Raw genomic sequence first — 12,094 nt, forward strand, 5'->3', positions numbered from 1 at the left:
CCTGTGGGGACAGCAGGCAACAGAAGCGAAGCTGGCTGCGTGTAACCTGAGGGTTGGCTCAGCATCAGGAGGTGAGTGGTGGGGCAGCCGAGCCCGTGTCGGTGGCTGGAGCTGGAGCTGGCGGGCACGAGAGCACGGGCCCAGGGAGGCCGGGCCTTTCCCTGCAGACGGTGTGTGCGTGCATGTGTGTGCGTGTGCGCGCGGGAGTGCTGACAGCCCACGTGCTGAAGTGGGGGCTGTCGGGCCGGGCTGTCGTCCGGGGGCAGGGCCGTCAGGGTGGCCGGCGGCTGGCCCGCCACGCTGCACCTCCGCCCGCAGGTTCCTGTGGGTGTGTGGACGGAGGCTCCCCCGAGCCAGCACTTACCCTGTTGGTTGTGCACACTGCAGTGTGCCTACACAGCCAGGAAGTGGTGGCTGAAAACCCACAGTGGTTTGCTGATGTGGGGGGACAGGACAAGGAGAAGGCAGCAGGCAGGGCGTGTGGGTGTCGGCAGCCTGGGGCCCGGGCAGGTGGGGGCTGCCTTCCTTGTCAGCCAGTCCTCCCAGCAGCACTGGGGGGGAGGGGGGGCGGGGCTTGCAGATGCAGACGGGGCTGGGGCCATGGGTTTTCTCAAGGTCACGAGTGCATGCTGGGAGTGGAACTCCCGAGCCAGGCTCTTCCAGCAGGCTGCCTAGGCTGTAAAGCTAACTTAGCCCTGAGTGGCCACTTGCTAGTTCAGTGCCCTTGGCTGCAAGACCTTGAGAGCTTTATTTTCTACCACCATTATCTCAAGTTTACAGAAATTCAAGTGCTCCTGAGTGTTGCTTCATTGGCACTCGAAACGTCCCAGTAGGTCGCTGGACACGCACCTGTGCAGGGGCGTCACTCACTGAATAAGCCTTAGCCCTCTGAAAACAAGGCAGTGCGTGCGGTGACCCAAGTTAAATGTATTCTATTGGCCAATTAGTTGTCAAACATTTGCCCAAGGCTGTATGAAGTCAAATTCGTTGGTTCTAAGATGGGTATGATGAAAGGAATTGTTTTCATTCCCGGATGCACAGGCTGGAGGGGGTGGGAAGGAGGAGAGCCCGCTGGGTGACCTTGGACAAGGTCGCAGGACGTGGGCATGGCTTTCGCTGTGACTGGGGCCCTTTTCCCGAGAAACCGTTCAGTCTGTCTGAGGCTGCAGGTCTCAGCGACTCCGAGAGTAGGGCCGTGGTGTCCCTGGGCAGTGTCCAGGGTGCTGTGGGCACCCTGGGCTCCCCCAGGCAGGGCAGTGCTGTGTGGCCGTGCGACATGGCTGGAAGCCAGAGTGGCTGGGCTGACTGGGTGATGACCCTGCGTGGCGAGGGGTAGGTCCAGTGGCCAAGGCCGGGCTCCGGGGCTGCCTAAGCGATGGCAACAGCCCTCCGAAGCTCCTCGCTCCGCTTGCGGTCAATGTCTTCCATCTCCCGCAGTTTCTGCAAAGGGCAACAGGGAGCTGGTGTCGGGGCTGGAGCTCGGGGGGCCAGAGTGTGGCCCCGAGAGCCGCGGCTGCCCCCGGCCCGCCTGTCCTCGCGTCTCTGGCCCCACACTTGGGTGCGGCTCCCCGATGCTGTCTCCTACCTGGGAGATCTCGGCGAGGATGATGGCTCGGTACTGCTTGCCCTGTCCCAGGGCCTCCATGGCGGCCAGGAATTCTCTCCTCTCCTGGATTTCCTTCACCACTGCACAGGGGGGAGGGCCCTCAGTGCCCGGGCTGGGGGGCCTGTGGGGCGGTCCCGCAGCCCCCCAGGGGCTCACATTCTTCAAAGCGGTCCAGCTCGGGGCCCGGGTCCTGCCGCGCCGGGGGTGCCTTTCTCCTCCGTTCCTCTGTGTCCTTCCCCGTGGCAAAGAGGTCTTGGAGTCTCCGCTTCTCCTTCTCCAGGTCTCCTGGGGGGCCCAGAAGTGGCCAGGGAGGGTGCGAGGGGCGCCCCCTGCACGCTGCAGGGGGCCTGGGCTGTGCAGGCCCCGCCCCTTCTCCCCTGGGGGCACCTGAGCTTGTGAGAGGGGCAGGAAGAGACAAACCCACAGGCCTGTGGAAACAGGCCTGAGCCCTGGGCGGGGCCAGCAGTGACGTCAGAAACCAAGGGACAAGGGACAAGGCTGGAGCATGGGGCTGCCCAATCTGGGGACCGCGGGGCTGCTGGGCAGAGACCGGCAGGGTCCAGCTAACTGTGAAAATTTCTTGGGGGAAAAAAAGAGGAACGGGCCCCCTCTGTCCCCCGCAGCCAGCTCCCTTTGTCCGACTACCTCCGAACACCAGCAGTGGGCACGAGAGCGTTAGTACAAAGGCGGCCTGATTCCATGCGGCCTCCCCTGCCCCGTGGCTGCCGCCCCCACACGCGCGCGTGTGTGCACGCACACACACACGCACACACACGCACACGTACGCACGGCAGGCCCTCGCTGGGGCCCTGGCACTCACTCGTGGCCCGAGGCTTGAACTGCTCCCGGCTGTAGGCCCCGTTGGCTTGGCAGAGGCTCGCGGGCCGCAGGTGGGTCCTGGCTGCCAGGATGGGGGGCAGGTAGATGGCCGGGGCCGGCTGCTTGCAAGGTGAGCCCCTCTGGCTGGACGTAGGGCTGCACTGCAGGGGCAAGGCTCCCCCTCCTAGGGGAGGGAGGGTCCGGTGGGAGGAGCCCCCTGGCTGGTCTGTGTCAGGCCCACCCTCTGCGGGGCCGTGTCACTGTGCAGAGGTCCCGGGCAGGGAGAGTCTTTTGTTTCCAAACACTGGATTATGCTCTACTCAATTCAGTAACAGGCTCTTTCCACTTAAAGTGCATCAGACACCTTTCCAGGACACTCCCAAGTGTAACTTATTTTTATAGCTATTTACCAGTCCTTAGTGTGCACCTGATTTATTCCGCTGGCCTCTGAGTTTCAGAAACTTCAGGTTGTTCTTCCCAGGTGTGTGTGTTTTTGTTTGTTTGTTTCTTTTTTACTACTTCAAACAATGCTGCAATAAACATCTTTTATGTCAAAGTCTGTGTTGGCGCTTTTAATTCTGTAGATAACTTCTTAAACTTGCTGCTTGGGCCACAGGCAGAGAGGGACAACGTGGACGGTGATGGACACCTGTCCCTCCTGCTGTCTGCTCCCTCCCCACTGGCCTCCTCCCCCAGGCCAGCCAAGCTTGCCACTTCCTGTCTGGCCAGTTCCGGTCAGCACGGAGGTACCAGGCATCTCTGTGCCAAGCCCTGGACACCGAGGGGGAAGACAAGTCCCGCCCTCCCGGGGCTCACGCTGGGGTCAGGTGACGATAGGTGGTGTCCTCAACACCAGTGCCTCGTGGATTTCAGCGCTAGGAGGTGGCCAGGGGAGGCCTCATGGAGGCAACACTTGAGGACAGACCCAAGCTTTGCAGGCATCTGGGGGAAGGCGCTCCAGGCCGAGGGAACGGTGGCAGCCAAGCCCAGAGCCCGCACAGTGCCCCAGGAGCTGCCAGAAAGCCAAGGGCAGCAGAGGTCAGAGGTCATGGAAAGACGCCTCTACTATGTGTGAAATGGGATGCCAGGATGAGGTTTTGAGGAGAGGAGTGATCCTTGAGCTGTGCCAGGGTCAAGGCCACTCAGGTAGTGTGGAAGGCCCATGGGGACCTGGGCAGCCAGAGGAGGCACAGGGTCAGCAGATAGGCCGGTGCGCTGGAGGTGGGGTTGGGGCGGCTCCAGGGCACTGAGGAGCTGGAAGCTGGCACCGGAGCTGGGTCAGGCCTGCCTTCCTCCGAGTCCTCCGGCCCCCGCCCCCGCCCCCGCCCCACTCCTGCTTGTGCCCCTCCCTTTGGCCCACTCCCAGCAAATGATCCCGGCCTAGGTAATTCTGGGCATCAGGTTAAGGAAGGGGGATTTGTGGCTTGCCGTGGAATTTAGATTAAGCTCCCAGACAGTGAGCAGGATTCTGCTGAGAGGAGAGAAGCAGGGAGGGGCGGGGTTCTAAGAGAATCCCTGGGACATTCTGCCTGCAGTTCTGCGGGGCCACCAGCTGAGGAGCCTGCCGAGTGTGGGGACTGAGCTCCACGAGTCACATGGGGGACAGCACTGGCCTTTGGCCACCGAGTTGTCCTCCGACCCTGAACTAGCCTGACACGCCTCCCCCCGGCGGCCAGTGCTGGACAGGTGCTCCGGGACCTGCCTCTCCCTCTCCGATGCCCTCCCGACCGGCTCAAGTCCTTCCTTGGAGAAGGCAGCAGCTTTTGATGGAGTGAATACGACTCCTCTAGCCTCTCCCTCTTACATGGACGTCCACACGGGGCTCTGTTCAGGGCCACTCAGTGAGGTCACAGGAAGTCAGAGTTGTTTCCAAGATCCCGGGGGGCGCCCTGCTATTGTTCTAGAACACCCACTGCCGCTGTGGCAAGGCCCTGCCTGTCCTTCCCGGGTGTGGGATTCAGACCTCCTTTTGTTTCTGCTGGCTCCCGGGAGCGGGAGACACAGGAGGAAGACACAGGCACATTTCCTGGGGACGCATTCGTGGGGTCCCACACCCCTCCGCCCAGGAAGACTGTGGACTGCCCCTTACTTTTCATGGTGTCCCTGATGTGGCGCTGCTGGAAGTTGGTCAGCTTGGATTCTTTCATCATCACTGCAAGACACAGACGCTTCCATGAGGCCATCCCTCCATGGCCACTGGAATGTCAAATTGTATCATTCTTATCTCCGCTCTCTACAGAAAGTTTTGAATGGGAGGGAGGGAGGGGGAGGGAGAGAGGAAGAGAGGGAGGGAGAGAGAGAGAGAGAGAGAGAGAGACACCGGAGCTGGGCTGAAGCTGGAAGCTGAGAACTCTACCCAGGTGCCCACGTGGGTGACAGGAGCCCAGTTACTTGAGCCACCACCATTCCCTCCCTGAGCCCCCGGTAGCAGGAAGCCGGAGCCAGGAGCCGCTACTGACACTGAGTTCCCTGCCTACGGAGCGCTCCCTCTCCGTCTCCGGGTTCCTGATCTCACAGACTCATCTCCACCTAAGAGCTGTTACATTCATCTGCTCATGATGTGGTGCACTCTGCTCTACCGAGCAAGGGTTTCTCCCGTTCTGGGCTGAGAGCCCCAGCACCGAGCAGTGTTGAAAGCTTTGCATTTTTGTTGCTGTCAATACTTGTTCATTCAGGTGCCAGTGCTGGAGCCACAGGTCTGAGGCAGACTCCTGCCTGGTGGGATTTAGGATCTAGGGGAGCGGGCAGAACCCTGACGATCCGACCACAGGTTGAGCTAAGTCCAGCGCAGGAAGAGGTTATCTCGGGTGCGAGGGCCAACTCAGGTCCCGGCCTGGCCGCGGTGCGGGGAGCTTCGGCCTCCCTGGGAAAGGGCGGGTGGGAGGCACCCGGGCTGACTCTACAGTCTCAGCTCTGCCTTTTGGCCCCGTGCAAGCGCCAGCACCCTGCGCCTTGCCGCATCCCGGGCTCCCTGTTTGCAAAGGAGAGCAGCGACTGCGAGAGCTGAGTCAGGGAGCAAAGCTGTCACCATCGCCCTTCTCGCTGCCTTTAACGCTGACCTCGGAGCAGCTCGCAGGTCCCCGGGGTGTACGTGGCCGGCTTGGGGCAGCGCCAGGGCTCCGCTCCTTTGGTCACCGCCTCCACCGTCTCCCGCGAAGCCACAGGAGGACCCTAAGGGAAGGAGAGACGCCACGTCGCACCCCGGCCCTGACCCGCAACCTCTGCTCCCGCAAGCCCCCAGGCCCCGGAAACCTGGGAGCAGGGGTCGGGCCGCACGGAATCGTGACGTCACCGGCGCCTACGGACTCAGTGCCCCACCCTCTCACCCCGACACGCGGGCTGGTACACATCGAATCCTTATGCTTCATCCTGACGCGCTCGGGCGGCGCCCCGCTGCCCGCTGAGAGCGGCAGGGGCGCTCCCGCAGACGGAGACCCCGCTCCGCTACGGCACCCGCGCCAGCGCCCAGCAGAAACAGCGCGGTCCGGGAGACGCGCTCCGGCAACGCGGCCCTGGCTACCATGGCAACGAGGCGCGTCACTCGCGCATGCGCATATTCCCCCTTCCGGCCCGCCTGCCGGAAGGGGTTTTTCTCTGGGTCACGGCGCAGGCGCGGAATAGGCGGAGGCGCCGCGCGAGGCGGAGGCGCCGAGTTTGCGTTTGTTCTGGTGGGTCTGGGTTTCGGAACCGGTGGTTGAGTGGAGGGCGCCATGTCAGACAACGAGGACAAGTGAGTGCGGGAGCCTCGGAAGGGGCTGGGTGAAGCGGGGAGGCTGAGAGGCCGGCTTCGGGGGGCGGTGTCCGAGGGGCCTGGGGTCCTGGGGGGCCTGGGGTCCTGAGAGGCCTGGGGTCCTGAGGGGGCCGGCGGGGCGGCAGGGCGCGGGGAGCCGGGCCGTAGACCCAGCCGGGGGCGCGGCAGGGCGCGGGGAGCCGGGGCGTAGACCCAGCCGGGGGCGCGGCAGGGCGCGGGGAGCCGGGGCGTAGACCCAGCCGGGGGCTGGGCGCACTGGCTGGGCCGGCCGTGTGTCTGGCCGCGGCGGTGCCGAGGCGGGCGTAAGCATACCCCTGCCTCCGACGCTCGCCTCTTAGAGGAGGGGCAGGGCCGCACGCCCTCAGCTCCCGCGGGGTCGAGTGAGCTTAGGCGGCAGCCGGAGTTCTTAGCACAACGTGATGCAGGTGGGCGTTCGCCGCGTGGCCAGGGACTGGGAGACCTGGGGGCGGGCGAGGAGCGGCGCTCTGTTTCTTAAGGGTTGCGTGGTGGGGTGGGAGGAGAGCGAGAAGGCAGAGCCCTCAGCATGGGGACCGTAGTCCAAACTGAGAAGGCCGTCGGTGCCCGGTGCCCGAGCAGTGCTGGAGGCGGGGAGGGGGCCGAGACAGAGAGGCCGGACCGTGGGGCAGGACGCGCGGCCCAGCCGGGGAGCTGCACGGGGGGCAGCAGCCTGGAGGTCACTAGGGAGCTGAGTGGTGGCTTTGATGGAGCCGTGTGGGGGCGCGCGCGCTCGTGTGTGTACCCATGGGTACGTGCCCGCGCTCACGTGTGTGTGTGGGTGCGCGCGTGCTCGTGTGTGTACCCATGGGTACGTGCCCGCGCTCACGTGTGTGTGTGGGGGGGCGTGCTCGTGTGTGTACCCATGGGTACGTGCTCGCGCTCACGTGTGTGTGTGTGGGTGCGCGCGTGCTCGTGTGTGTACCCATGGGTACGTGCCCGCGCTCACGTGTGTGTACCCATGTGTACGTGCGCGTGCTCGTGTGTGTACCCATGTGTACGTGCCCGCGCTCACGTGTGTGGGGGGGCGTGCGTGCTCGTGTGTGTACGCATGGGTACGTGCCCGCGCTCATGTGTTGGGGGGGGCGTGCGTGCTCGTGTGTGTACGCATGGGTACGTGCCCGCGCTCATGTGTTGGGGGGGGCGTGCGTGCTGGTGTGTGTACGCATGTGTAGTGCCCGCGCTCACGTGTGTGGGTGCAGGTCGTTGGAGGAGATGACAGAGTTGGGGGACAGGAAGGGGGACAGTGAGGATGGAAGACCATTTCACACATTTTGCTCCAAATGGGAACATGGAATTAGGACTGGGGGGGGGCCAGCGGGAGAAGTTAAGTTTTTGTTTTTCTATTAACTTTAAAAAAATTTGTTTTTAAAAATTTATTTTTATTTATGTGAAAGAATTAGAGAGAGAGAGAGGTCTTCCGTCCACTGACTCACTCCCCAGATGGCCGCAATGGCTGGAGCTGAGCCAATCTGAAGCCAGGAGCAGGAGCTTCCTCCGGGTCTCCCGTGTGGGTGCAGGGCCCAGGCACTTGGCCATCCTCTGCTGCTTTTCCAGGCACATTAGCAGGGAGCAGCTGGGACTTGAACCAGCGCCCATGTGGGATGCGGGCACTGCAGGCCCCAGAAGTTAAGTTTTTAAGCTGGAGAGAGCCACGTGTTTAAATGCTGGTGGGTGTGGCCCATTGGAGAGGGAAGCAGGGTGATCTGGGAGCAGACAGGGTAGGACTGAGGGGAAGGGGCCAGTTTGGTTCGCTCATCAAGTGGGTATTTATTGGTGTCTGCTGCACCCTGGGTGAGATGACCCCTGGCTCTCTGCTTCCGGAGAGTGACCTCTGACCGCTGGTCTCTTCCTGTGCAGTTTTGACGGGGATGACTTTGACGACGTGGAGGAGGATGAAGGGCTGGACGACCTGGAGAATGCTGAGGAGGTCAGTATTCATCCTGCAGTCCTCGCTGCCGGACTGCCTGGCAGGGGATTTTTTTTTTTTTTTTCCAGAGATTTATTTATTTGAAAGGCAGAGATACAGAGAGGTAGAGACAGAGAGAGATCTTACATCTGCTGGTTCACTCCTCCAGTGGTTGCAGTAGCTGGAGCTGCGCCAATCCAAAGCCAGGAGCCAGGAGTTTCTTCCAGGTCTCCCATGTGGGTGCAGGGGCCCAAGGACTTGGGCCATCTTCCACTGCTTTCCCAGGCTGTAGCGGAGAGCTGGATTGGAAGAGGAGCAGCCAGGACTCGAACCGGTGCCCATACAGGATGCCGGCCCTGCAGGCGGCGGTTTTACCTGCTAGGCCACAACGCTGGCCCTGGCAGGTGATCATTCCCTCACGATGTCTTCCTCCTGTTTGTGGTCAGGGCTCTGCTGCAAGCGCCCCCAGCCCTGGCTGGTAGAGCAGCCTTGCTGGGTGGATCTGAAGGCTGTTGCCCTCCTGGTCCATAGCCCTTGACTTCTGGGCAGTTAGTTCTTCCATGTCCTTCTCTTCTTTTGTTTGTTTATTCACTTGGAAGGCAGAGTTACAGAGAGAGAGGGAGGGACAGAGATCTTCCATCTAGCGGTTCACACGCCGAATGCCTGGGGCTGGGCCACACTGAGTCTAGGAGCCAGGAACCCCATCCAGGTCTCCCACATAAGTGACAGGGGCCTAAGCACCTGAGCCAGGATGCCATCAGTTTCAATCCATTTTGCTCTCTCTTCTCTTGCCTCCTTTTTCTTTTATTTTTTTAAAAGGTTTTATTTATTACCTGAAAATCAGAGTTACTGAGAGAAAGGGAGAGAGACAGAGCAACAGAGATATCTCGTATCTGCTGGTTCATTCCCCAGATGGCTGCAATGGCCAGAGTTGGGCCAAGCTGAAGCCAGGAGCTTCTTCCAGGTCACCTGCATGGGTGGGGGCAGGGGTCCAACCACTGTGTATCTTCCACTGCTGTGTTTTTTAAATTAATTTACTTATTTTAAAGAGTTACACAGAGAAAGAGAGACAGAGGTAGAGATCTTACATCTGCTGGTTCACTCCCCAAATGACTGCAATGACCCAGGCTCGGTCAGGCAGAAGCGAGGAGCCAGGAGCTGCTTCTGGGTCTCCCACATGGGTGCAGGGGCCCAAGGACTTGGGCCATCTTCTACTGCTTTCTCAGGCACGTTAGCAGGGAGCTGATTTCGAAGTGGAGCAGCTGGGACTTGAACTAGCGGCCATGTGGGATGCCAGTACTGCAGGCTGTGGCTTAACCTGCTGCACCACAGCTCTGGCCCCCTTCCATTGGTTTTGCAAGGCCAGAGCAGAGAGCTAGATTGGAAGTGGAACAGCCGAGACTTGAACTAGAGCCCATATGGCGTGCCAGCGTTGCAGGCAGTGGCTCTATCTGCTGTGTCGCAATGCCAGCCTGCCAGTCATCTCTTACCTGCCTGGATGATTGATTTCTGATCCTCCTCAGTGATACCTCTGCTTCTGCCCTTGCCCTCAACAGCCACAGAGCATTCAGAGTAAGACTTCAGAATCTTAAATTGTGTCTTTCGGGGCCAGTGCTGTGGCTTAGTAGGGTAAGCCTCTGCCTGTGGCACTGGCATCTCCTATGGGAGCTGGTTCGTGTCCTGGCTGCTCCACTTCCCATCCAGCTCCTGGCTCCTGACTTTGAATCAGCCCAGCTCCAGCTGTTCTGGCCATTTGGGGAGTGAACCAGTGGATAGCAGACCTCTCCCTCTCTCCCCCTCCCTCACCTGAAAAATTCACTCACATTTTCCCTACTTTTCTGTCTTTCTGGCCAGGAAGGCCAGGAGAATGTTGAGATCCTGCCCTCTGGGGAGCGACCACAGGCCAACCAGAAGCGAATCACCACCCCGTACATGACCAAGTATGAGCGAGCCCGCGTGCTGGGCACCCGCGCCCTCCAGATCGCGTAAGTGACGGGCCCCTGCACTGTCTCCCGCATTGGCCAGAGCCGCTGAGAGCACTGGTGGTGCTGGCCCGTGTGCCAGGCGCTGTGCTGCCCTCGGCCCTCAGGGGGCCTGTGGGCTAAGGACGTGAGAAGTAGCTGCCGCCAAATGACAGTACAGGAGAGACTGACAGTGCAGTCACCTGAGGGTCAGTGAAGCAGAAAGCGAGCTCAGGGACCCCCAGCCTGTCCGAGCTGATGAGTCGCTGGTGGGGCGGGAGGGGGGCTGTGGCAGCACCCGTCGGGCCCAGGGGAGTGGGGACGGCTATCAGGGCAGCGTGCTGAAGACAGGAGAGTGGAGCGGTGGTGGGCTGCGGGGGACTCGGGAATCTGTGGCCCAGTCGCTTCTCGGCCTTTTGGCTAAGATCAAGTGTAACAATTTGTGACCCTCCTTTTCTTCAAGTTTGGAAGGATCGCTGGGTCCAGGAGACAGACAGTGGGCAGGTGGAGCTCAGAATGTCTGCTGGCTGCAGAAAATCCTGGGAGCCACAGGCAGTGGGGACCTGCAACGCCTGCCGAGGTCACGGGCGCCCGGGGGAACCGGCCAGAAAGCACCTCTGTGCCGGCAGGTGCTGTGGGAAAGCAGGGCTCTTGACGAGGCCCATCTCCCCCCAGGCTCGCCTGTCAGCTCTGCCTTCCTGGGGACGCCCGGCGTTGATGGGCTGCAACGTCAGGTCCTCTGCCGGGAGCCGGGGCTGAGGAAAGGAGCCCCTACGACACACGGCGAACAAGCTGGTGGGAGATGGAGGAGAGGGTGCTTCAGGGAGGGACTGTGCGGATTCGGCTGCAGGGAGAGCGCTGGGTGCTGGGGGGCGGCCATGCCCTCTGGTCTCCGCAGTCCGCCCGGCGGGTGGAGACCTCAGTGAAGGGTTTCACCAGGAGGCAGCCCCGCCCTCAGCCGTTCTTCAGCAGTAGCAGTGGCCTCTTGGCCTGGGGGTGCTGCGTGCTCTCCTGGGTGAGCGTAGCGCCGCACTCTGGCCTTCTGCACCAGCAGTCACGGCGCTCGTGAGTTGCGTGTGGCCGTTGCGGTGTAACGGGAAATTCGGGTTCTGTCTCACTCGCCACAGCGTAAGCACTCAGCAGCCACATGTGGTTAGTGTGACCGCGGGGGTAGCACAGATACAGGACATTTCTGTCACTGTAGAGCATGCTCATTAGTTCTTTTCAACCAGAGCCTCCTTGTGGAGCCGTCTGTCAGCACTGTCACTGTGGCGCTAAGGGAAGACACGGTGCAGTCTTCAGGTGTCCCTGGCAGGGAGGTGGCCCTTGCACAGGTACCCAGAATTCAGTGCGACATGAGTGATGCTCTACAAAAGGTAGAAAAAGTGAGAGATGGGAGTGATTGCAGGGTCCCTGGGGAAGCTTCATGAAGGAGTTAGAGTTCTGATGGGGAATGGGTCAAGGGAAACGGCTCTCAGGCATCTCAGGTGCCAGGAACAGCAAGAAGTTTGGGGCACAGGTTGGAGTGATGTCACTTGTGCCTTGAGTGACAAGTTCAGAGGACTGGAGACTAGTTGCTTGATAGGATGGAACACTCCAAGGTTCTGGGGCCAAGTCCAGCTCACTTACTAAGTCCAGGAGTCCTGTTTTTCTTGGAAACAGGCGTGGTCCACCTTGGTCTAGTCTGTAGCACTCTTTTTGGTTTAAGGTCCTTGTCTATTGTGAGCCCTCAGACAGCCGTGCTGTTCCCTTACCTGGCTCTGCCCAGCCCTGCACTTAGGCGCTGAACACATTTCTTGGATTTGTTTCTGGTGAAATGTCAGTGTGGTTTGTTGGCACCACCTGGTGGCTGCTGCTGCGTGTCGCACTGCTTCCTCACTGGGTGGCTGACATGTTTGTGGAGGCCGTGGTGCAGGACAGGTTGCCCAGGCCACAGAGCCTGCACCCGAGAGGGGCTGGAGGAATGCATGCCCTGGCAGTCATATCTTGAAAGAACAGGGAAGCATTTTTGTTACATTCTTTAAAGCTTCCTA

The 12,094-nt window shown here is 60.9% G+C and overlaps 2 protein-coding genes across 3 annotated transcripts in view; one reads left to right on the forward strand and one right to left on the reverse strand.

The window, feature by feature from the left end:
• Positions 1–729: 729 nt before the first annotated feature.
• C11H22orf23 (chromosome 11 C22orf23 homolog) lies at positions 730–5,942 on the reverse strand. Of its 2 annotated transcripts, XM_008252019.4 has the most exons (7): positions 5,752–5,942; positions 5,485–5,596; positions 4,515–4,577; positions 2,427–2,609; positions 1,763–1,891; positions 1,586–1,686; positions 730–1,440 (listed from the first exon to the last, which is right to left on the reverse strand). In XM_008252019.4, the coding sequence occupies exons 1-7, from the start codon at positions 5,791–5,793 to the stop codon at positions 1,369–1,371; spliced, it is 702 nt and encodes a 233-aa protein (XP_008250241.3). In that variant the 5' UTR covers positions 5,794–5,942; the 3' UTR covers positions 730–1,368. The 2 variants fall into 2 exon arrangements, with proteins under 2 accessions (XP_008250241.3, XP_051696008.2); XM_051840048.2 differs by having other exon boundaries at positions 730–1,686.
• Positions 5,943–5,979: 37 nt separating this feature from the next.
• The window catches only part of LOC100356004 (PRKCA-binding protein), a 94,795-nt gene continuing 88,680 nt past the window's right edge, over positions 5,980–12,094 (forward strand). The window contains 3 exon segments of the mRNA XM_070052926.1: positions 5,980–6,155; positions 8,052–8,121; positions 9,955–10,085. Of these exon segments, the coding sequence (XP_069909027.1) occupies positions 6,136–6,155; positions 8,052–8,121; positions 9,955–10,085 (221 nt within the window). The 5' untranslated portion in view covers positions 5,980–6,135.

This window comes from Oryctolagus cuniculus, chromosome 11, assembly GCF_964237555.1.
Source record: "Oryctolagus cuniculus chromosome 11, mOryCun1.1, whole genome shotgun sequence".
Taxonomy (NCBI): Eukaryota; Metazoa; Chordata; class Mammalia; order Lagomorpha; family Leporidae; genus Oryctolagus; species Oryctolagus cuniculus.

Coding starts and splice junctions, on each gene's coding strand:
- C11H22orf23 (XM_051840048.2), bottom strand. CDS start 5,793: ATGAAGCATAAGGATTCGATGTGTACCAGCCCGCGTGTCGGG. Junction 5,597..5,751: donor GTACCAGCCCGCGTGTCGGG/GTGAGAGGGTGG, acceptor TCCTTCCCTTAG/GGTCCTCCTGTGGCTTCGCG. Junction 1,687..1,762: donor GCTGGACCGCTTTGAAGAAT/GTGAGCCCCTGG, acceptor CCCCCTGTGCAG/TGGTGAAGGAAATCCAGGAG.